Below are 24,611 nucleotides of genomic sequence, written 5' to 3'. Positions count from 1 at the left end.
TGACCACAAACCGTGGTTAGCTTAATACTAATTGTGCTGCCATCCTGTTAGAAGATAACAGATTATTTTATTACAATGGTTAAATTGGATTTTCATTGTGTTCAATGGTGTTATTTGCCCCCTAGTGGCGCTTTCTGGTACTTAGAAAGTCAACGCAAACGGGAAGTTCAGAATTTGTTTTGCACGCAAAGAAGCAGCTACAAGCAACGCTACGGTGCAGGTCTTTCAATGTAGTTATTTCTTGTCACGCTTCAGCCTTGGAAAAATATTTGTTTGTAAGTTCGATTCAAGCATTTAGCTAATGATGATAATCTTGTTATTGATAGAGTTTCTTACATATCAATGTTGGTTGCATTTACTCACAAATTGCAATGCCTTTTGTGTATGTCGTTAGCTGTATTACTTTGCTCATGCGTCATGCAAACGAATTGTAAAATATACAATACTGTAGTTTTGTTACTGTTTCTAGTGTAATATGCTTTGTTATTCTACATAGATGGTTATACATTATTAGAGTAATGAAAGGAGCAATTACCATATGGTTAACAATTAGATATATGGTTTGGCATCATGCCAGATGCATGGTACCTTAGCACGCTCTTTGTATTATGCAACTTCAAATGTTTAATGTACAGCTACAGTATGTCGGTGTGAATTGAACACTAAAGTATATTCTTTTCTGTATTTTGCAGTTTCACAACATAAACGTTTTCAATATATTCATTCAAGAAAAGTCACGCCTTGGGAGTTTTATTGAAGACTTAGTTGTTAGCTATCTGTCTAGTTTTGCATGGGAACGCAACTCAAGGGCAGAATACTAATGATTTGCCAGTAAAGAAGCTAACTAGCTTCTGAACTAGCTTCTGATTAGCTTCTGGCTAGCTCCTGGCTAGCTTCTGGTTAGTTTCTGGCTAGCTTCTTGGAGTTTCTGGCTAGCTTCTGGCTAGCTTCTATTAACGGAGAGAAAACGATATATGGTGCCATGGTCTCTCTCTCTGGAGACACCCTGAAACAACATGAACTAGCAGGGTTCAAAGAGGGTGTGAGCTTTGCATACAGTAATTGCAGACACTGTGAGTCTTCTTTTAGGGACATGAAGTCACACTTAAATGAGGATGCATATACTAAAAGGACTTTTGAGAAGCATGTCAGACAGTGTCATGAAATAGAAAAAGCAAAGACGGACTTGCTTCGCAGTAATCTGAGAACAACCTATGGGATCAATAGAAGGAGCAAGTTAGTTTAATTCCCAGGCGTTGATATTATACAACAAACTGCGCAAGACATTGCATGTAATTCTGGAGGGCGTAACCCCATTGGAATCAAATGTGTTTTGAATCATCTTGTTGTGTCAGGACAGATTGATTTGGACTCAGTGAATTCTGTTATTCTTGGTTTCCCTTATTCCCCTCTAGATGTTAGAGATCGGCCACCCCCTATTTCTGTTAGTACATTAACATCAAGTGATGGTAAACTAAAACAACAATCTGGGCAAATGCTTGTCCTGCTAAGGATATTGCCATTTGTTTTGGAGAGTTTGGAAGTCAATGCATATACAGGTATACAACTGATAATTGAGCTAATAGAGATTGTACAGATAGTATTTGCACCTGTTCTTTCCATTGCGACTGGGTCTAGGTTGAAGTTACTAATTGAAAGTCATTTGAAACATTGGAAGGTGCTTTTTTCCATACCGCAGTGTTACACCAAACAGCATTACATTACACATTATACATTATATGACACGAGAGGTCTGTGGCAGGGTCTACAGTCAATCACGGACTACAAAATAAAAACCAGACCTGTCACGGATCACAATGTCTTGCTCCTAGACAGACTAAACAACTTCTTTGCTCGCTTTGAGGACAATACAGTGCAACTGACACGGCCCGCTACCAAAACCTGCGAGCTTCCTTCACCTTCACTGCTACTGAGGCCCAGAAGATAGGATATGCATATAATTAGTAGATTTGGATAGAAAACACACTACATTTTCCAAAACTGTTAAAATGTCTGCATGTATTACAGAACTGATATGGCAGACGAAATACCGAGAAATCAAACCAGGACGTACTATTATTTTGAAAGGCTGTTTTTCCATTGAAAGCCTATCCCCACCATACAAAGACGTAGGACCCAGTTCACAGTCTCTATGGCTTCCTCTACATGTGGCCAGTCTTTAGGCATTGTTTCAGGCTTTTACTCTGAAAAAATGAGGGAGATACAGCACTTTCAATCAGTGGCCAGTGGACATTTCCATCCATCAGCCATGCACCTGATCGGGAACGCGCCTTTCTTGTTTCTCCTTTCCTATAGACAAAGCTTTTGAACAGTTGAAATATTGATTATTTATGACAAAAACAACCGGAGGATTGATTTTAAACATAAACATGTTTCTACTAACTTTTATTGTACTTTTCAAAATTCGGATAACTGGACAAACCGCGCAAACAAAAAGGAGATATTTGGTCATGAAGAGGGACATTATCGAACAAAACAAACATTTATTGTCTAACATGGAGACCTGGGAGTGCCACCAGATGAAGATCGTCAAAGGTAAGTGATTAATTTTAATGCTATTTCTGACTTTTGTGACTTTCTCCTTGGCTGGAAAATGGCTGTATAGGTTTCTGTGGCTAGGTGCAGACCTAACATAATCGCAACATGTGCTTTCTCTGTAAAGCCTTTTTGAAATCCGACACAGCGGTTGCATTAAGGAGAAGTGTATCTATATTTCCATGCATAACACTTGTACTGTTTATCAATGTTTATGATGAGTATTTCTGTAATTTGATGTGGCTCTCTGCACTTTCACCGGATGTTTGACAATGACAATGCATTTCTGACCATAACGCGCCAATGTAAACTGAGATATTTGGATATAAATATGAACTTTATCGAACAAAACATACATGTATTGTGTAACATGAAGTCCTATGAGTGCCATCTGATGAAGATCATCAAAGGTTAGTGATTAATTTGATCTCTGTTTCTGCTTTTTGTGACTCCTCTCTTTGGCTGGAAAAATGGCTGTATGGTTTTCTATGGCTAGGTGCTGACCTAACATAATCGCATGGTGTGCTTTCGCAGTAAAGCCTTTTTGAAATCGGACACTGTGGATGGATTTACAAGACGTTTATCTTTAAAATGGTGGATAATACTTGTATGTTTGAGGAATTTTAATAATGGGATTTCTGTTGTTTTGAATTTGGTGCCCTGCAATTTCACTGGCTGTTGTCGAGGTGGGACGCTAGTGTCGACCCCGCTCTGTGCAACTGGGTCCTGGAGTTCCTGACGGGCCGCCCCCAGGTGGTGAGGGTAGGTAACAACATCTCCACCCCGCTGATCCTCAACACTGGGGCCCCACAAGGGTGCATTCTCAGCCCTCTCCTATACTCCCTGTTCACCCACGACTGCGTGGCCATGCATGCCTCCATCCGATATGTCCTGTGCCTGCTCCTCACACTCGCCCTGAAGTGCGAGTCACCAGTCCGGTGCCACCTGTGCCGGCTCTAGGCCTCCAGTGCGCCTTCCCAGTCTGGTACGTCCTGTGCCTGCTCCTCACACTCGCCCTGAAGTGTGTGTCACCAGTCCGGTGCCACCTGTGCTGGCTCCACACTCTAGGCCTCCAGTGCGCCTTCCCAGTCCAGTACGTCCTGTGCCTGCTCCTCACACTCGCCCTGAAGTGCGTGTCACCAGTCCGGTGCCACCTGTGCCGGCTCCATGTAGCAGGCTTCCGGCAACGGTTCACAGTTCAGAGCTTCTGGCGACCGTCCCCAGTCCAGAGCTTCCAGCGACCGTCCCCAGTCCAGACCTTCCGGTGACGGTCCCCAGTCCAGAGCTTCCAGTGACGGTTCACAGTCCGGAACCTCCTGCGACGGTCCATGGTCCGGAACCTCCCGCGACGGTCCATGGTCCGGAACCTCCCGCGACGGTCCACAGTCCGGAACCTCCTGCGACGGTCCACAGTCCGGAACCTCCTATGACGGTCCACAGTCCGGAGCTTCCAGGCAAGGCGTCCATTCCATCTCCATGGCCGGGGCCCTCCTCTGTGCCGAGGCCCAGTCCAGGCACGCCGTTCTACCCGGCTCCATGGCTGGACCCGTGGTCTAGGCGAAAACCCTCCCCGAAAGAGTCAGGTTTTGCGGCCGGAGTCTGCAATGACCATAGAGAGCCTTTTTATTCTCTATTTTGGTTAGGTTGGGGTGTGACTAGGGTGGTTAATCTAGGTTAATTTGATTCCCAACATCACTATAGAAGGCCTAGATTTACCCTAGATGAACCCTTATTTTCGTCCAATTAAAACTTGATTATTACCACTCTGTGGTATAGTGTAGTAGGCTACAGTGTAGTTACACACTGTAGCAGAGAGGAAAAGGCAAAATGAGAGGTTTTACTCCACCCAAAATCTGTCCACAAAAATAAGGCCACGATAGTAATGCATTTTAGTATGGGTATGTCAAATTTGGTCAACAAAAAATGTAATTACTAATTTCCTAAGAGAAGTTTCTTAAAGGTTAGGTTGTTACGAATGCACTGGTAAAAGTGGACACGTGGCATTTTGGCAACTTAAAAAACAACAACTTTACATTGGAGTTGTGCCTGTTGTCATAGAGATAGTGGCTATAACCTGTTTTAACATAGACATTGTCGGTGAGGGGATTCAATCAACTTTAACACTGTATGTGTTGGGAGCAATCATCCAATGCAGAAAAGATAATTGACCACTTACAAATGGAGATGTCCTCAATGACGCTGCCATGCTGTCATCCTCTATTTTTCTATATGGCTTGCTGTTAAAACTGTATCTGCCCTCTTATTGGCTAGAATGGTCCCACCTGGTCTCTCTTCCTCCCGCCTGCCTTCCATCTTTAAGGACATGTATTTCAATTTTTAGAGCGCTCAATCGACTATCTTGTCAATATAATAGACAATATTTGACTGTAGTAATGTATGGTATAAATTGATGCCATTTTAGTGCCCCTTCAGAAAGTATCAGATGCATAACTTCTGTGTTTAAAAAAAAAGACAATTACATACGAGCATAATATAGGTTTTCTTAATTTTGTAAATGTGTATTCAATATTTAAGGTTTTATTAAAGTGGTCAAATGTGGTTCAGGATGAAGATTTAAGGGTTACAATAAATTACAATAGGCCTACAGGTGTCCAACACAGACAGAGACAAAACTGTACAGTTTATTTTAGAATCTGACGAAAGTGGGAAGCAATGGTGGAACAGAGGGGCAATCCCCTGCAACAGGGTTGAAGTCAGGCGGGAAGTCCGGACAAATATAGCTTAGTACAGACGTGTCAATGTACGGCTGGTTGAAGATGCCTCCCCTCCGGTATATAATGTGCACATGCAAGCATCTTATCATAAGTGTAAATGTAAGTGAAAGAAGGGGTCTGTATCCATTACCTGACACCAATTTCACCTGCGCGCGTCAATCAAGCCATTTTCATTACACAACACATCACTTTGGTTGGTTGTTCTTTTTAAGGGAGGTAACGCAAACGGCCATATTGACATCCCATTGGAAAACACTGTGTAGCATCGGAGTGACGCAGCTTGGAATTCCCAAATATCCGATTATGACGACCGGAATGCTGCCTGTAAAATAAAATTACGAAGACTATCGGAGCTAAAACGGTGAAATTGAAGTGAAGTAAGCGGGGTATGAATATGCTATTTACATGTATTTTATTATTTAGGGTAAAGTATTGTGTGTGGTCAACGCGTGGCTATTGTACGCGGAAGCGAGTGCTTAAATGTGGGAGTGATTGCATTGCAGCCTTCGTTTACCATTGGAAGTTGAACAAAGTAGGCTATATAGTGTCTACAAACATTTTGTTTCCAGTGAATTTGGCGTCATGACTTCTACTCTTCAGTTCACTTCTCACAGGAGCAAACTGATAATTCACTCGACGGAAATGTAAGACTCGGGCAAAAAAAGATAACACGTAGCCTGGGTTTGTCAAAGATTAACCCACAGTTCTGAATTTGTTAGCTACCTTTAACAACTAGCCTCCAGCCTCATTACTATCTGGATCTGACATTTTTTGGTCGTATCTGAGCGGCACAGAAGTATAGAAACAATTGAGTCTACAGTGTGTGAGGCCCTAACCAAGCAATAATGAGGGTCCGTCTTTCTTTAAAATAGCCACTTACTCTATCGCGATTCCTTCAATGTTTGTCACTTATCATTTGTCTCAATTTAAGTTGCAATAATGTAGTTTATCTTAATGTTAGGGTTTATATGCTGTTGCCTACGCTACAAATTACATAGATTGCAACTGGAGCTAGAATGTAGGCTATGCAGTATTTCTCAGTTCTATTAATGTCAGATTCTTCACTGTAGGTGAACAATTTAGTGTAATATGATCTCTGATACAATGTTGGTTTTAAAAGCACTTTTCCAATACACTGGCATGATATTTGTTTTTTCTCTACTGATACTTTATTAGGCCTATGAATTTAATTTGTGCAAATGCATGATGAGAACCCAGTGCAAGTAGATTACAGTCCTCCTGGCCTATATGTAGATACTGCAGACATTGTGAAACCACGGAGTTATTATTGGGTCATTCATAATTACATATTTGTTACGAGTGAATCTCTGTTCTTTGCAGAATACGTTGTATTTTCTGTGCTGAGCCTCAAGGGGGCGATGTCTGACAACAGCAGCAGCACAGGTAGCAGCCGCAGCGGATCCTTGACCACCAGTTGGACCATGCTGTCCCCAGAGGTAAGATAGGTTGGTACAGGGTGTGTATGGTGTGCCAACCAGACCCCTTTTTCAAATACTTAAATCAATTAAAATACTTTTTGTGCCTGTTTGAGCTTGCCTGGCAAAAGTCCTAAAACTGCAAACACTGCCCATCTGGCACTCCAGGCAGATTCAAACAAATGCTGAAAGTAATTAAAATCCAGGTCTGGTGGCAACTGTAATGACAAGAGAATAGTCTGATCACCTCAACACAGTATTGGATGTCAGGTTAGTATTTTCAATGAGTTTTATATTACATTTCCATTAGACGAATAGATAACGGTTTAGTTGAGAATGATATGCCCTCTAATGAGATCATAATAACCTACTGCCTTCTACATTTCAGGAAGCTGCTGAAATTGTTGATCCTGTGGATGGTGGGACTGAGTGTCTTTGTGATGTCCCTAGTCTGTCAGAGGAAGTCACAGGTACCTGGGCTCTCACCAATACGGTTTCGCTATGTTTTGTGTGGAGTATTGTGTTATTGTCCTAATGTATGGCTGTTGCATAATGAAGTCGGGTGTGTGTGTGTGTGGATTGAATAATAAATTACATGTGTTATGTCAATGTTATTAACGTGTTAACATTATGTTAATTCTGTTCCAGGGGCCACTGAAGAGTCTAAGCCGAGTGACCAGGAGACTCCAATAGAAACAGTGTTGTCAGAGGAGGGCCAACAGGTCTGTACTGTGAATCCCTAATGAACACACTTCTTTCTGAGGGCACCATTCTCACCACATAATCTTTCATAATACAAAGTAAAAAATGGTGTCTTATGTTATATGGCATATGTCTATGGTTATAACTCATTATTACCAATGACTATTAAGGTTTGTGCTTTTATATACTCCTCTGATTGCCAGGAAATGGCTCCTGATACCTGTGAGGGCCCTGTCCCCTCCAGACCTACCCTGTTAAGCCCATCCCCGACTAGTGGTGTGCCCCTTGACCATGACCTGGACAGTCAACCTGAACCCCCCATCATCCATTCTATGGTAACCAGCTCCCCCACTGACAATGAGCAACTCGCTGCCATGCCCTTTGTCACTCATTTCGACCTGGTTGTACCATTGGATGCATCCTTCACAAAACCACCCCCCTCAGAGGTTGAGCCTGAGTTAAGCCCTGTCCCTGAGAGCTCTCCTCTTGATACCCACACTGATGCAGGCCCTGTACCTGAGAGTATTGCCCTAGAGACTAGTGCCCCTAGTGCTAAACACGACCTAAGCATTCACACAGAGACTCCCACCCCAACGGGCCCCCCATCTGACACTGTCACTGATATTGGTCATGCCTCAGAAAGCCCAGCCCCTGATAGTCCTCCTCCAGATACCATTGGTTCAGAGAGTGCAGCACAAGAGCCATCACTGGAAACGGGGGAGACAGAATTACCTGAAAAAGTGACCGATATACCAAAGGAAAAAGGTATGGATGTGTACACTAGGTTGGAAATCAGGAAACATTTTCTGAGATGACATGCAATTAACACTAGAACTGCTGGCTTTCTCAGCCTGCAAGGACCCGCTAGAGAACGCAGTCTGGAGTCCCTTTAAGCCTACACATCAGATTCACTTACTGTGCTGTAATCAACCTAAATATCTACCTTTGTATAAAAATATAATAATTTGTTTGATTGAATGTAGTCATGTCTTAAGAATATTTTATTTAGATTATTTGTATATTTTGAAGTACATAACATGTGCATACACATGTAAAGTACCAGTCAACAGTTTGGACACCTACTCATTCAAGGGTTTTTCTACATTGTAGAATAATAGTGAAGACCTCAACTATTTACATTTACATTTAAGTCATTTAGCAGACGCTCTTATCCAGAGCGACGAAATTACACATGATATCGTGTAGTAACCAAAAGTGTTAAACACTTTTTTGGTTACTACATGATTCCATATGTGTTACTTCATGGTTTTGATGTCTTCACTATTATTCTACAATGTAGAAAATAGTAAAAATAAAGAAAAACCCTTGAATGAGTAGGTGTGTCAACTTTGACTGGTACTATATGTGTTATTCTACAAAGGCCTACTTCAACACTTGCTTGCAATAAAAAAAGACTACAAATTGTATCCATTTTATTTGTACATTTGATGAGTAATGGTAGGTAATATAATCCAGTCAAATAAATTATAAAATATGAATTCTTACAAATGCATAATAATACATTAATTGCTTACAAGTGTTTAAAAAAAACAACAACAACAAAAATTAATTATAAAAGAAATGGAAAGGCATTTGTGTCGACTGGTTTCCACGTTAGGAGTAACGTGAAGTATTTTTTTTCTTCTTTTGGCTCTGTACTCCCAAGTTTGGATTTGAATTCACATCCAGTCAAAATAATTTGCCAACACTTGAAAAATGTTGCAAACAGAAATGTAAAAGAAAGCCAACATCAGATAAAGACCCCATATTGTCATCACCATAGTGTATAGTCTGGCATATGTCTATGGTTATAACCTATTTTGTTTAGGCTCAATATCCGCCATCCGACTCCAGTTCATCCAAATTCAAATGTCAGTGACCGTTGGACTATGGCGGTTCTATTGTTAACGCACCTCAACGCACAGCTACAAAAACATTTGCGTTAGAATTCCTCAGAAGACAAATCTACATTCAGAGCATTCTCTACAATCTAATACTTTTGCATAAATAGTTTCAATACCTTCAGATTAAAAAAAATAAATCTCTGCATATTATCAATCTTTCTGCTCTTATTCTTTCTGCTTCTGCTAGAATCTCCCAGTAGCTTTAAGTTTGGAAGAGCTGACACGAGTGCTGAGGAAGGAAATGGTCTGAGGCGGAGAAATGTGGCACCAACAATGACATCGGAGGAAGATGATGATGATGAGGAAGTGGAATTCAAACTGGCAGAGGGGAAAGGGGGGAAGAAGGGCTTCTCTATGAACACCTGCATTGTGGCAGCCCTGGTCCTGCTCTGTCTAGGGTCCCTCTTCCTCTCCGGTAAGTTCAGCCTGAACCAGGTTGTTTAATTTTTAAAATGTAATTCCTTATGGAATGGACAGTTGAATACACAGTGGCTCAACAATGCTTCATTATTTTGATCTATAGAAAGTCTACAGCCCCCTTGGATTTCTTCACATTTTATTGTGTTACTAATTGGGATTAAAATAGATTTGTCTTTTCTTTTTTGGTCAACAAAATACTTGAAGGAAAAACTATATACTTATAAACTATATTTAAACGATTAATTAAAAATAAAACTCTAATATACCTTGATTAGATAAGTATTCACCCCCCTCCCCCCTGAATCAATACATGTTAGAAACAACTTTTGGCAGAGCTTTGCACACCTGTATTGTGCAGTATTTGCCCATTTTAAGAAAAAAAAATGTTAAAATTATTCTTCAAGCTTTGTCAAGGTGTTGGGGATCATGCAAGTCTTGCCATAGATTTTCAAGCAAATTTAAGTCAAAACTGTTACTTGGCCACTCAGGTACATTCACTGTCTCCTTGGTAAGCAACTCCAGTGTAGATTTGGCTTTGTTGTAGATAATTGTTCAGCTAAAAGGTGAATTATTCTCCCAGTGTCTGGTGTAAAAGAGACTGAAGCCGGTTTTGTCAGTGCTTAGCCGCCATCCCGTTTGTTTTCATCGTAAAAAAACGCCACAGTTTTTGCAATGTCAAGCATACCCATAACATGATGCAGCCACCACCATGTTTGCAAATAGAGGCAGTTACTCGGTGATGTTGGATTTGCCCCAAACATAAGGCTTTGGATTAAGGCCAAAAAGTGTATTCATTTGCTGTGTTTTTTTTGCAGTATTACTTTCATATTCTGTATATTTTTCTTTTCGCTCTGTCATTTAGGTTATTATCCTAAGTTATCTCCCATCACAGCCATTGAAGCAGTTTTAAAATCACCAGTGGCGTCATCGTGACATCCCTAAGCAGTTTCCTTCCTGTCCAACAGCTCAGTTCAGAAGGACTGACTCTTTGATGTATCTGTGTGGTTTAATACATCATCTACAGCATAATTATAAACTTGACCATGCTTAAGGATATATTCAATGTCTGATTTGTTATTGTTTTCCAGCTACCAGTCAGTGCCCTTCGTGAGGCTTTCAAAAGCTCCCTCGTCTTTGTAGTTGAATCTGTGCTTGAAATTCAATACTTGACTGAGGCATCTTACAGATGTTGTAGGGGACAAGGGAAGGAGTGGTCATTCAAAAATCATGTCAGCCCCTATTATTCAACATGGAGTCCATATAACTTATGTGATTTGTTAAGCCAAAGGTTACTTCTGAACTCCTTTGTTTGCCTAAATGCAATGACTATTTTAGTTATGACGTTCGTATTAATTTGTTTTAAAAAAATTGTTTTGCATTTTCCTGTTCACTTTGACATGGACTATTTTGTTTAGATCAATTTGTAACATTTTTTATTATTTATATATAACACTACCATTAAAAAGTTTGGGGTCACTTAGAAATTTCGCCTCAAGTCCTCAACTGGCAGCCTCATTAAATAGTACCCACAAAACACCAGTCTCAACGTCAACAGTGAAGAGGCAACTCCAGGATGCTGGCCTTCTAGGCAGAGTTCCTCTGTCCAGTGTTTTTTTTTGTTGCCCATCTTAATTTATTTTTATTGGCCAGTCTCAGAGATGGCTTTTTATTTGAAACTCTGCGAAGAAGGCCAGCATCCCGGAGTCACCTCTTCACTGTTGACGTTGAGACTGGTGTTTTGTGGGTACTATTTAATGAGGCTGCCAGTTGAGGACTTGTGAGGAGTCTGTTTCTCAAACTAGACACTAATGTACTTGTCCTGTTGCTCAGTTTTGCACCGGGGCCTCCCACTCTTTCTATTCTGGTTAGAGCCAGTTTGCAATGTTCTGTGAAGGGAGTAATACACAGCATTGTACGAGATCTTCAGTTTTTTGGCAATTTCATGCATGGAATAGCCTTCATTTCTCAAAACAAGAATAGACTGATGAGTTTCAGAAGAAAGTTATTTGTTTCTGGCCATTGTGAACCCACAAATGCTCATGCTACAGATACTCAACTAGTCTAAAGAAGGACAGTTTTATTGCTTCTTTAATTAGAACAACAGTTTTCAGCTGTGCTAACATAATTGCAAAAGGGTTTTCTAATGATCAATTAGCCTTTTAAAATGATAAACCTGGATTAGCTAACACTTCGTGTCATTGGAACACTGGAGTGATGGTTGCTGATAATGGGCCTCTGTACATCTATGTAGATATTCCGTTTCCAGCTACAATAGAAATTTACAATATTAACAATGTCTACATTGTATTTTCTGATCAATTTGATATTTTAATGGTCAAAATGTGTTTTTCCTTCAAAAACAAGGACATTTCTAAGTGACCCCAAACTTTTGAAAGTGTTGTTTTTGTGTGTGTGTTGGGTGTAGTCTTTCTATTGGCTTTGTATCTAGTAATCATCAGCAGTCGTCATTGCAGCAGGGAGTTCTTGAGGTGTAACAACTGTTAATGATTTGAAAACTGAAATTAGACAAGTTGAGAGAGCTAATAAATTACACTTCAAGGTCATTGATACAATAGACTGCAATGGCATCAGTGTTTTTATTTTGGAAATAAACTATTTAGTCATGTGCCTTTTTAATATATGTTACAAAAGTTTGGAAAATGTTTTATTTTATTTTTTGACAGATGACTCGGATGAGCTGAGTGGGGCAGAACAAAACCAGGTCTGTTCCTCTCCTACTTCCTACCTTTCAACAATGTTGTATTGGGGTGGAAGTTAAAGGAATTGGACAAACTTAGAGAAGAATGTGTAATAGAATGATATTAAAGGGGCAATCTGCTGTTCAAACAACGACAAAGCGACCACGCTGCCACTGTTTTGGTAAACGGCTGAGGGATGGGGCTGGAGAAATTGAACTTTTAAATTCATACACAAAGCTATGGACTCGAGGACTGACCATCCATGAGATCCAAATGATAGTTTTACCCATCTTTTAAGGCTATACAGTATTTACAATTTTACATTGGTGTATAACAAGCTTATATTTTGGGTTCTGAGGGGTATTTGTTATATATATATATATATATATTTTTTTTTTAATCTAGGGGTGTATTTCATTTAAAAGTCAAGAAATTGATGTACCAATGGCAGATTGACCCTTTAAATCAGTAATTAACATCTTCTTTATTAGACTAAACTTTTATAAGATATTTATTGTTCCAATCTTCGCTTTACACTGTTTGCCCATACACAGTTGAGGTCGGAAGTTTACATACACCTTAGCCAAATACATTTTAAACACAGTTTCACAATTCCTGACAATTAATCCTAGTAAAAATTCCCTGTTTTAGGTCAGTTAGGATCACCACTTTATTTTAAGAATGTGAAATGTCAGAATAATATATTTATTTGAGCTTTTATTTCTTTCATCACATTCCCAGTGGGTCAGAAGTTGACATACTAATTGAGTGTATTTGGTAGCATTGCTACTGGAATTGTGATACAGTGAACTTATAAGTGAAATAATCTGTCTGTAAACAATTGTTGGAAAAATTACTTGTCATGCACAAAGTAGATGTCTGAACCGACTTTCCAAAACTAGTTTGTTAAGAAGAAATTTGTGGAGTGGTTGAAACACTTGAATTATTAAAACTAGTTTATGTAAACTTCTGACTTCAACTGTATATAACTACAATGCTGATTTATTGATTTATATTGTGTTGTGGATTTACAAGATGGGTACAATGTTGGAAACTTCCATTCAAGGGTTTTTAATATTTTTTGCATTGTGGGGGAATAGTGAAGACATCAAAACTATGAAGTAACACATGGAATAATCTAGTAACCAAATAAGTGTTAAACAAATCAGTGTCCACCCTTTGCAGCAATGACAGCTTTGCACACTCTTGGCATTCTCTCAACCAGCTTTACCTGGAATGGTCTAACAGTCTTGAAGGAGTTCCCACATATGCTGAGCGCTTGTTGGCTGCTTTTCCTTCACGCTGCAGTGCAACTCATCCCGAACCATCTCAATTGGGTTGGTGGTTATGGAGGCCAGGTCATCTGCCTTGAATTCTAAATAAATCACACATGCAAAACCTTACATGCAGAGATCATCCGTTCACCTACTCTGCGTCTCACAAAGACATGGAGGTTGGAACCCAACTCTCAAATTTGGAGTCATCAGACCAAAGGACAGATTTCCACTGGTCTAGTGTCCATTGCTAATTTTTCTTAGCCTAAACAACGTCTTTTAATTGGTGTCCTTTAGTAGTGGTTTCTTTGCAGCAATCTGAACTGTTGATGTCTGTTATTTGAACTCTGAAGCTATTTCTGAGGCTGGTAACTAAACTTCTCCTCTGCAGCATAGGTAACTCTGGGGCTTCCTTTCCTGTGGCGGTCCTCATGAGACAATCATAGCACATGATGGTTTTTGCGACTGCACTTGAAGAAACTTTCAAAGTTCTTGATTTTCCGAATTCCCTGAACTTCATGTCTTGAAGTAATGGACTGTCGTTTCTCTTTGCTTATTTGAGCTGTTCTTGCCATAATATTTTTAATTTTACCTTAATTTAACCAGGTAAGTCAGTTAAGAACAAATTCTTATTTTCAATGACTGCCTGGGAACAGTGGGTTAACTGCCTGTTCAGGGGCAGAATATGGACATGGACGTTTGACCAAATAGGGCTTTCTGCTGTATACCACCCCTACCTTGTCACAACTGATTGGCTCAAATGCATTAAGACGGAAAGAAATTCCTCAAATGAACTTTTAACAAGGCACACCTGTTAATTGAAATGCGTTCTAGGTGACTACCTCATGAAGCTTGTTGAGAGAATGTCAAGCTGTCAAGGCAAAGGGTGGCTACTTTGAAGAATATCAAATATATTTAGACTAGTTTAACACTTTTTTTTGGTTACTACATGATTTCGTAGTATTGATGTCATCACTATTATTTTACAATTTAGAAAATGGTAAAAATAAAGAGAAACCCATGAATGAATAGGTGTGTCCAAACTTTTGACTGGTACTGTATATAGTGCTGTGTTGTTGATTGTCTGTGATTTGTATTCTGCTGGACAGGACTGGCTAAACGATCCTCAGAAGATGAAGGAGCTTTTGGACAAACTGACACAAGAAAATCATCAAATCTCCCAGTTAGAAACACAGCTCCAGGTCAGACCATGAACCATATTATTATTTTGGAGTGGCTGCGGATCCAACTTTTTCGTGATCTTCAGTCAACTGGACTAAAAGATCCATTGCTTCCCGACGCCTCTGCATATGTGTGGATCACAATCTGAGCATGTGTATATTCTCTACTTTAAGCACCGAGAACGGGCTACTCAAGCGAATGTTGCTTGTTTAATAAAGTTAGATCAAAGCTGAATTAATGTCTGCAATATCCCAATGATCACAGTATTCTACGTTTCATAATTTATATTTGGTTCTGTTATGTACTTCCTATGATCATTATGTGATCTTGTAGACAATAATTCAGTTTTGATCTAACTTTTATTAAACAAGCACCATTCGCCTGAGTACTCTGTTTTCTGTGCGTAAAGGAGAGAATATACATGTGCAGAACTTTGAGCCGCACAAATCAAATTTTATTGGTCACATTCACATATTTAGGAGATGTTATTGCAGGTGTAGGAACACAAGCATTTTGCTAGCTCCAACAGTGCAGTAGTAGCTAACAATTCACATCAATACACTTAAATCTAAGCGTAAAAGAATTGGAATAAAGAAATATATAAATATTAGGACGAGCAATGTCTGAGTGGCACGAGCATACTCCGAAGCTACGGATCTTTGGACTTAAAGATTCCAAAAAAGTCGGAGCCAAATTATTTTTAAGAAATATGTTTAGAATCATTATGTCCTACCTGTCTAAGAACTTTTTTTCCCCTCTCTGTTATAGGCCCATAAAGAAGAACTTGACTCTGCACTAAATGCAGGATCAGCAACGGGTAATGAAAACAGAAAAGGCGATCTGGAGCAAGAAAATACTATGAAAGAAGAGCTGTCATCCCTGCCTGGCCTGAAGGAGGAGCTGGAGTCGCTGAGGGCCAGAGTGACCGAACTGTCCCAACTCACTGCAGGTACAGTATTTTCATCTCACTGTGAATTCCTTAATGAATCATTAGTGCCTTTCTTCCACTGCTCATATTCATTTGTTTGGTAATGTACAGTTGTGGCCAAAAGGTGGGAATGACACATTATTTTTCAGTCTTCTGCCTCAATTTGTATGATTGCAATTTGCATATACTCCAGAATGTTATGAAGAGTGATCAGATTAATTGCGAAGTCCCTTTTTGCCAAATGAACTGAATCTCCAAAAAACAATTCCACTGCATTTCAGCCCTGCCACAAAGGGACCAGCTGACATGTCAGTGATCCTCTCGTTAACACAGGTGTGAGTGTTGAGGAGGACAAGGCTGGAGATTACTCCGTCATGCTGATTTGAGTTCGAATAACAGACTGGAAGCTTCAAAAGGATGGTGGTGCTTGGAATCATTGTTCTTCCTCTGTCAACCATGGTTACCTGAAAGGAAAAACGTGCCGTCATTATTGCTTTGCACAAAAAGGGCTTCACAGGCAAGGATATTGCTGCCAGTAAGATTGCACCTAAATCAACCATTTATTGGCTCATCAAGAACTTCAAGGAGAGCGGTTCAATTGTTGCGAAGAAGGCTCCAGGGCCCAAGAAAGTCCAGCAAGCACCAGGACCATCTCCTAAAGTTGATTCAGCTGCGGGATCGGCAGGTGTGAATGCATCTGCACGCAGAGTGAGGCGAAGACTTTGGAGGATGGCCTGGTGTCAAGAAGGGCAGCAAAGAAGCCACTTCTCTCCAGGAAAAACATCAGGGACAGACTGATATTCTGCAAAAGGTATAGGGATCGGACTGCTGAGGACTGGGGTTAAGTTTTCTCTGATTCCCCTTTCAGATTGTTTGGGGCATCTGGAAAAAAGCTTGTCCGGAGAAGACAAGGTGAGCGCTACAATCAGTCCTGTGTCGTGCCAATGCATCCTGAGACCATTCATGTGTGGGATTGCTTCACAGCCAAGGGAGTGGGCTCACTCACAATTTTGCCTAAGAACACAGCCATGAATAAAGAAGGGTACCAACACATCCTGAGAGCAACTTCTCCCAACCATCCAGGAACAGTTTGGTGATGAACAATGCTTTTTCCAGCATGATGGAGCACCTTGCCATAAGACAAAAGTGATAACTAAGTGGCTCGGGAACAAAACATCGATATTTTGGGTCCATGGCCAGGAAACTCCCCAGAACTTAATCCCAATGAGAACTTGTGGTCAATCCTCAAGAGACCGGTGGACAAACAAAAACCCACAAATTGTGACAAACTCCAAGCTTTGATTATGCAAGAATGGGCTGCCATCAGTCAGGATGTGACAGCATGCCAGGGTGGATTGCAGAGGTCTTGAAAAAGAAGGGTCAACACTGCAAATAATGACTCTGCATCAACTTCATGTAATTGTCAATAAAAGCCTTTGACACCTTATGAAATGCTTGTAATTATACCTCAGTATTCTGTAGTAACATCTACTGCTTCAATGTCTTTAGATATTTTTGTCAAACTTTGAAATGTATATTTGTGTCATTCTCAACTTTTGGCATTGACATTATTCATAAGTCAATTTTGGTAAATTTGAATAATAAATCACCCGGAGCTCCTGAGTGGCGCTGTGGTCTAAGGCACTGCGTCTCGGTGCTAGCGTCGTCACTACAGACCCTGGTTCAATTCCAGGCTGTATCACGACCGGACGTGATTGGGAGTCCCATAGGCCGGCGCACAATTGGCCCCGCACCGTTAGGGTTTGGCTGGGGTGGGCGTCATTGTAAATAAGAGTTTGTTCTTAACTGACTTGCCTTGTTAAAAGTTAAATGTAAGGAAGAAAACAACTGAAATTCCAATAACTTCTCAATAAGCTAAAAACTCGAAGCTTTTTATTTCAAGTTGTTCCTTTTTATTTTTTTTGTTCAAATGAAATAATTAATTGAATGCCTTCAATTTGAGTTTACCCTCACCCTGATCAAAGTGAACTGTATGGTTCAGTGGAGGTTTTATTACTGCTGTAAGTCTCTGCTTCAACATGCATGTGACAATCATACAAGCTGTTTTAGAATACTCCATACTAACTGTACTATTTGTGACTTGAGTGTATATAGTATGCTTATTGGTCATAGTATGGATGTAGTTAGTATGCCAAAAGTTTGTGGATGTCGTACAAAATTTGACAAAATATGAAGTATACACGCACTGGACACTATCTGTACTTTACGGCCCATAATGCAATTCTTCAGGAAATGGGCATGCTTCACATCGTTTTCAGATTTGAATAGAATGGCGGAAAATATGCAGCCGAAGTACAACGAGAGCGGATAGAAATTCATTGCTTTAACTAATTATGACAAATGTTGAGCAATATAATGACTTTTCAAATAAGTTACCTTTCACATTATGTTGGCTGACAATTTGTTAGCTATGCTGTCCTTACGAACCACATAGCATACCGATACATAGTGTAATGGTATGCTATGTTACCTAGCTAACGTTGCCTAACATTAGTTGGCTACTTATACATCAAACTTGCCCGTATATTAACTATATGCTATCTAACTACCCAACGTTTATTGCCTTGATTATTCCCGTCATTCTTCGCTTAGCTAAATGGTATTGTCGGTGTGCGTTCTCAATGGGCATTCATTCGGATGCTTTTGTAAATTCGCTTTGGATATCTACTCAGATTTGAGCACTCGTCTGTGTGTACCAGAGCACAGAATAATGAATTTACGAGAGCTCAACACCCGTTGAATATGGCCAGTGTCAGTAACCGTTGGCAACAATTTAATTACGCTTTTTTGCCAACAGCACAGTTAGTCTCCAATGCTCTGGATAACATAAACGGCCAAACCAGCTCTGTTAGGGCGAGTAAAATGGTCCTAGTGGTCTCATTTTTGTCTGGAAGTAGCTGGCAAGCTAGCCAATGTTCGCTTAGGTGCTTTACAGTTGTAAGGTCAGAACGGCTCACATCAACCCTACTCCTCAGCCCGAGCGTCCAGTGTGCGCTCCGAGAGCGACACGCTCCGAGTCTACGAGCAGACTTTAGCACTCCAGATTGAATTTAAGGACAGTAGTTCAAATGTCTAACAAGTAATTTGTTATGCTAACTAGCTAGCAGGAGGTTACATAGCAACAGCATTAACTTCCGGTAGACAGGCGAAGAGCTAGTACACTCAACTGAAAGGTTACCGTTTGTTTACAGTATACTAAAAGTATACTGTAAACAAAGTAGTGTGTGTGTATATGCTCATTAAGTATACAGTATGTTAGTATGGGTATTCAATCACAGCTCTGTTTAGGTAGCTGAATGTGCATGCACTCACTGATTTTGTTCTGATAATGTCTACCTCAGCCAACCAGGATACAGCCCCACTGCCCTCAAGCCCAACTCCACCACCTACTGGCCAACTTGGAATTAACAACCAGAGTAGCACCACAGTAGTGCCCGAAAGGAGGAGTGACCTGAGAGAGGGTGCCAGGGTGAAGGAAGAGCTTCAGAGGCAGAAGGTGCTGTTGGAGGAAAGCAGGAAGAGACTGGAGGGGAGGAAGAAGGATGAAGGATACCAGAAGAGGGTAAGGGAGAGCCTGGCTGATATCCAGAGGAGGCTCAGTGAGCAGGTGGAGAAGATGGGGAGGAGTGAGGGCAAGAAAAAGCCATGGGAAAGCAGGAACAAGGATGGGAAAAAAGGCAAGGACCACAGCAAAGGCCACTGGAAAAAGGAAGAGAAGGAGTGGAAGGGAGAGAAGTACTGGAAACACTGCATGGAGGGCAGATGGAAGGAGAAAGATGAGAGGGACTGGAAGACTAACAAAGAGAACTCTCATAAAGAGGCCTGCAAGAAATCCCAGGATAAATGGGAGAGGGAGAAGAACGAGCGCAGGCTGGACAGGGATAAAAGAAAGCAGGAGAGGCTCTGGCAGTCCAGGAAAGACTACAAGAAAGAGTCCAATCACCATCAACAAGACTCCAACTATCAGGAGCAACATCAGCCCCACCAATATGAACACACCAGCTTCTGGAAGCACCAGGAAGAGAAACTTGGACGCAAAGTTCGCCCCCTGGCGGGCTGCAGCAGTGTTGAGGACTGCGCTAGCCAGGAAGGGCTCGTTCCCGTGGAACTGTCTGAATTTGAGGAGTTGTTAGATGGCTACCTGAGCAAGCTGGAGGGGGCTATGTCGGACAGCAAGGCCGAGATCCAGAAGCTGGCCGCCATGTTTTTCCGAGACGGTGTGTTCGTTCATGACAAAGTTCTCTTCAGTGACTTTGTTGAAGATGTGGCGGACATTTTAGAGGACATGGTGGACATTTTGGAGGATGATGACTCCCTGGAGGAGGCGATGGAGGAGTTTGAGCGAGAAGCTTTGTGGAAGTTTGCAGCCACTACATAGATATAAATAAACCAGAAGAAGATGCAACATCAAGATACAGCACTGCTATTCCATGGTGGTATACAGCAGGTGTTTTAAAGCTTCCGAAACAAGGAGTGATCTTGCATTTCGTAAACATGTCCCTATCTCTGCATCTATAATTAACTGAAATCGTTCTTCTTTTGGGACTCGTCGTTACCTCCTTATGTCAGTTCATGTCATGTTTTCAATTCCAAGCCCTACATGTTGACAGTTGTGTGGAGTTGATTTGCATAAAGTGTTTGGCACTTGTAATGTCACAGTTCAAGATTAGAACAGGATAAGATTCACAGCAATGTGAACTCGATGTTCCCACAACAACCGATTGCCAATCAGTCTCTCATCTTGTTGTCATCGTCAGGATCAGATCTAGTTGAACCGGTTCTGTATCAGCTCTGATAGCTTCTGTTGTATCAGCTCTATACAGAGCTGTGTAGGCGCTAGGCCCTTAGTGGTTGGTTTCTGTTTTTTGCTAATTGTCTTACCATTTGAGTATAATGGTCGGTAAAAGCAGAACATTCTGGAACATTTTAATGAAAGCAGAAGGTGCCCTGCCAAGCCAGGACGGGGGCCCAGCTCTGCTGCCTCAATCGCTTTGGCACAAGCAGGAGTTCTTACTACTTATTCACACTGAGCTCATGTGGTGTCCTAACGTGGCAGGAATCAATTCTAATATAGCTCGGTGTACTATGCTGAGTTAGACATTGATAAAGGAGTGCAAAACCACATTGGCAATTTGACACATCTGAACTATTGTTTTTGACACATTTTGATCAGTCAATGGTATTTTCAATAAGCACTCTTCTTGGTTGCATTTTCCTTTTTAGCGTTATTTTGATTACGGTGATATAACCTGGAAAATATGTCCATGAGATCGGTTTAACTGATGTTTTTTCACGTAATGCCATTTACCTTGAGTTCATGCAAGATTTCAGTCAAACTAAGTACAAGGTTATGACATTAGTACATATTAAAAGAAATGGATGGTACTTTACAAGAGTTGAACCTGTAAACATTTCTAGATGACTGTTTTTATTTTTATCTGTTGTCACACTCACTGTATCAATTACATTAGGCTTTCAGGTTTTAATAGCTTTTTTTTTTAAGTACGATAAGACTCGTCCCTAATTTAACATTTACATTTTACATTTAAGTCATTTAGCAGACGCTCTTATCCTTCATTTTAACATCAAACCAACACTAGCTGTTCAAATGTCATGTCCTTTAAAGTATATAATGTGAAAGAAATTGCTTAAGTTTTATTTTGAAGATTTTGTTTCTTCCAACGATGTGCCTTTATTTATTTATAAGTCAATTTTCACACTTGGATTGACAGTGTTTGACAGACAACTAAATTGGTTTGCTTCTGTAAGCTGAAGAATTCAAACTATTTGTTAACTTGATTGGTTATGGTCTGGTTATTTTTTTTGGTCTTTTGTGAAGAGAAAAAATGTAGGTTACTCCTTTTTGTGAATTTAATAAGATATAGTAAGTAATATTTGAATGTTTTTGGTTGAATTTAAAACCTGTAAATGTAAATTCATTGTTCAAGCTTTTTGACCAACGAAGTGTAGCGATGATGTGGATAAATACTTAAAATAATAAGCAACTTGAGCAGTTATAAACAAACTGCATAAAATGAGGATTTCTTCTTCTTTTTTAACTCTCCAAAATGCACATGATTACATGTGTAACAATGTTATTTTACAATGGACATATCCTTTAGATAACTTAGGAGTCAGGGCAGTCCCAGTTTAGCATTTAATAAAATTGAGTTAAGTTGAATGTGTAGTCTAGTCTCAGCAGCCGTCTCTTAGTGGGTTTGTGTTGGACTTTTAAATTAAGATTACAATAAAAATCTTCATCTTGAAAGAATGTTTTTTTACATTTTTTTTACAAATATATATTTCCCTCTGTCTAAAGGCTTGTTCACACTGGCAGTTTGTAGCTTGCTACATAACTTTTGAGTGACATGAATCACGAGCACCACTGCCAATCAGCCTGCACCAATGTGCTCACACCTGTCGTTACTATGACAAATAGCCATATCAGCAAATAACTGCTGTCTGAACACGCATATATACAATTTGGTCACTTAACTTGCTGTTTGGCAATCAGTATTCTAAAATGAATTTGATTAACAACTGATTTGAGAATTTAGGCAGTGTGAACAAGGCTTAGCTGTACGTCACTTACGGTACTGGCGGAGGAGGGGGAAGTACATAAATGTGTGGAATTCATCTTTTGTCTCCACATTACTAGACATTTATGATGCAGACTAATCCCTTGTAAGTAATAATGAAACTAAGAACCTCAAAGAAACATGCACGTGACGACACGTTCATGTCCACACGTAACACACCCCCTTAGCACTCTATGTGCGTCCCAAATGACACCCTATTCACTTTATAGTCCACTACTTTTGACCAGGGTCCTATACAAATGGCCTGAACGGGGAATAGGGTGCCGTTGGGGACGTAACCTATGAGTGACTGGACAGATCCTGACCAGATGAACTGATTAGTAAAACAGTCAGTAATGATGGATGTTTTCTGTCCAACACTTTAAACCCGCAGAGGCTGTCATACCTATCATTCTACATCCCACAAACATCTGGTCAGGCAGAGGCTCTAATACTGGGCCTCCGCACTAGGCCGAGCTACATAGTGAACAGGATGGAGAGGAAAGAGTGGAGAGATGATTCTCCACACCTGCTGGCTGCTGCAACCAGACCATACTTCACGAGGTGGGATGAAATATGACTGGTTTTCATTTTAATACTGTTTTGTCTTTCCTCTCTCAATCTGATTTGGTTGTTTTCTGGATTACCATGATTTAGTTGCTGGCTTTATTTCAGTATCTCTACAATGGATATAAATGTAACATGTATAGACTTTATAAGCAGACTTGTTTATTTCTCGTGTATTTGCAGTCACTCCATATTGAATCAATACAATGGACTTTGTCATCAACGTAGTCTCCCAGTTCAAGACCTTTGCTGGGAATGATGGATCCTCAAACACCCTGAACAAAGAGGAGTTCAACAGCCTGGTGGCCTCTCAACTACCTGCTTTTGTTAAGGTAAATGGTCATTAGTAGTGCACTACATCGGGCCTAGTGTACCATTTGGGATGTAGTCTTAGCCCTCTTTAGCACCCACTTAATACTTGGCATCCATTTTGCAGTACATTATTATCTAGAGCAATGAGCGAGTGGCTGAATGACAGCCTGATAACAAGTATCCTATATGTGGGTGATTGTAGGCCGCTCTCGGATGAGCTTGCATACCCAAACACACACTCATGCACCCAAAGTAGTGCACTATATAGGGAATAGGATGCTTTTTGGGACGCAGTCACTGATATTTGCTTTGGCATAAACCTTCCATTTTATTCTGCAAAATGACACTAACCAAAGTTTGTCGAACTCCGACTCAGTGCCATATGATCTGTAGTATTCTTGACGATTAGATGGCAGAGTAGCCTTTCCATGCAGCTCACTGCTAATCCAGTCTGGGCCTGAATGGGTCACTGTCCCCTCTTTCCTCTCTGATTGCCTGCAGAATACCAGCGATACAGGCGTCATCGAGCAGCTCATAGGTTCGTTGGATGAAAACAACGCAGCAGCTGATTGGAAAACTTACCAACAAGCAAGGGGGCTTTTAGCCAATAAAAACAATGTGTGGGATTCCGTTGGATGTGTATCAATGTGCAATTAAATGATCCTCTATGTAGCTGTGTGGCAAGCTTTTAATCTGAATTGACATGCACAATTATTCATTTGATCATTTTCTAAAGCAGGAGACTTTGCATAAAAGGATCCATTGTCTTAACTCTCCTTCTGTCTATTTTTGGTTCATTGACATCTATTACTCAGAGACGCACTGGCCATAGGGCAATTCTGGAAAATGCCAGATTAGCTGGTCCATCTTTAGCTCAATGGGCCTGTCTAAATGGTGGATTGGAGGCCTAGAGGGGGGGAAATGGGCCTGCTCATTGGAAATGCCGGGGGGGGGGGGGGGTTTCTGGACTGTCCACCACCCTTTTGTACATCCTCTCATTTAGTGTGGTTGTATTACAACCTTTATTTAATAGCATAATTGGATAGTAACACTATACTGCTCCCACAATTACATGAGTTACAGTGATCCTATAGGGGTTCATAATGCCTGTACAAAGCAGCCTTTCCAATTGTTACACAGTGATGCAAGTGCAGTCTACATCCCTGCTGCTAACTACCATCTGTGTCTCCATTACCAGTCTACATTTTATCCTAGGTCAACAACAATACATTGGATACAGGAAAGTTGCTTGCCTGTCTATGTACTCTATTGTTTAATTACATGTACATTTTGTTTG

The 24,611-nt window shown here is 40.6% G+C and overlaps 2 protein-coding genes across 5 annotated transcripts; both read left to right on the top strand.

Moving 5' to 3' along the window:
- The first annotated feature begins 5,417 nt into the window (after positions 1 to 5,417).
- LOC124012591 (pre-B-cell leukemia transcription factor-interacting protein 1-like) lies at positions 5,418 to 22,127 on the top strand. 4 transcript variants are annotated; one of them, XM_046326373.1, is made up of 10 exons: positions 5,418 to 5,668; positions 6,633 to 6,748; positions 7,116 to 7,197; positions 7,376 to 7,449; positions 7,633 to 8,194; positions 9,521 to 9,748; positions 12,438 to 12,475; positions 14,836 to 14,928; positions 15,677 to 15,857; positions 19,199 to 22,127. In XM_046326373.1, the coding sequence occupies exons 2-10, from the start codon at positions 6,671 to 6,673 to the stop codon at positions 20,233 to 20,235; spliced, it is 2,373 nt and encodes a 790-aa protein (XP_046182329.1). In that variant the 5' UTR covers positions 5,418 to 5,668; positions 6,633 to 6,670; the 3' UTR covers positions 20,236 to 22,127. The 4 variants fall into 4 exon arrangements, with proteins under 4 accessions (XP_046182329.1, XP_046182328.1, XP_046182330.1 ...); XM_046326372.1 differs by having other exon boundaries at positions 5,418 to 5,677; XM_046326374.1 differs by lacking the exon at positions 5,418 to 5,668 and adding an exon at positions 5,807 to 5,935.
- A 734-nt stretch (positions 22,128 to 22,861) lies between these two features.
- On the top strand, positions 22,862 to 24,090 carry LOC124012593 (protein S100-A11-like). The gene is made up of 3 exons (XM_046326376.1): positions 22,862 to 22,999; positions 23,186 to 23,334; positions 23,816 to 24,090. The coding sequence occupies exons 2-3, from the start codon at positions 23,209 to 23,211 to the stop codon at positions 23,969 to 23,971; spliced, it is 282 nt and encodes a 93-aa protein (XP_046182332.1). The 5' UTR covers positions 22,862 to 22,999; positions 23,186 to 23,208; the 3' UTR covers positions 23,972 to 24,090.
- Positions 24,091 to 24,611: the final 521 nt, after the last annotated feature.

This window comes from Oncorhynchus gorbuscha, linkage group LG24, assembly GCF_021184085.1.
Source record: "Oncorhynchus gorbuscha isolate QuinsamMale2020 ecotype Even-year linkage group LG24, OgorEven_v1.0, whole genome shotgun sequence".
NCBI classification, from domain to species: Eukaryota; Metazoa; Chordata; class Actinopteri; order Salmoniformes; family Salmonidae; genus Oncorhynchus; species Oncorhynchus gorbuscha.
The sequence above is the reverse complement of the archived record's forward strand: the minus strand, read 5'-3'. Positions and strand labels throughout refer to the sequence as shown.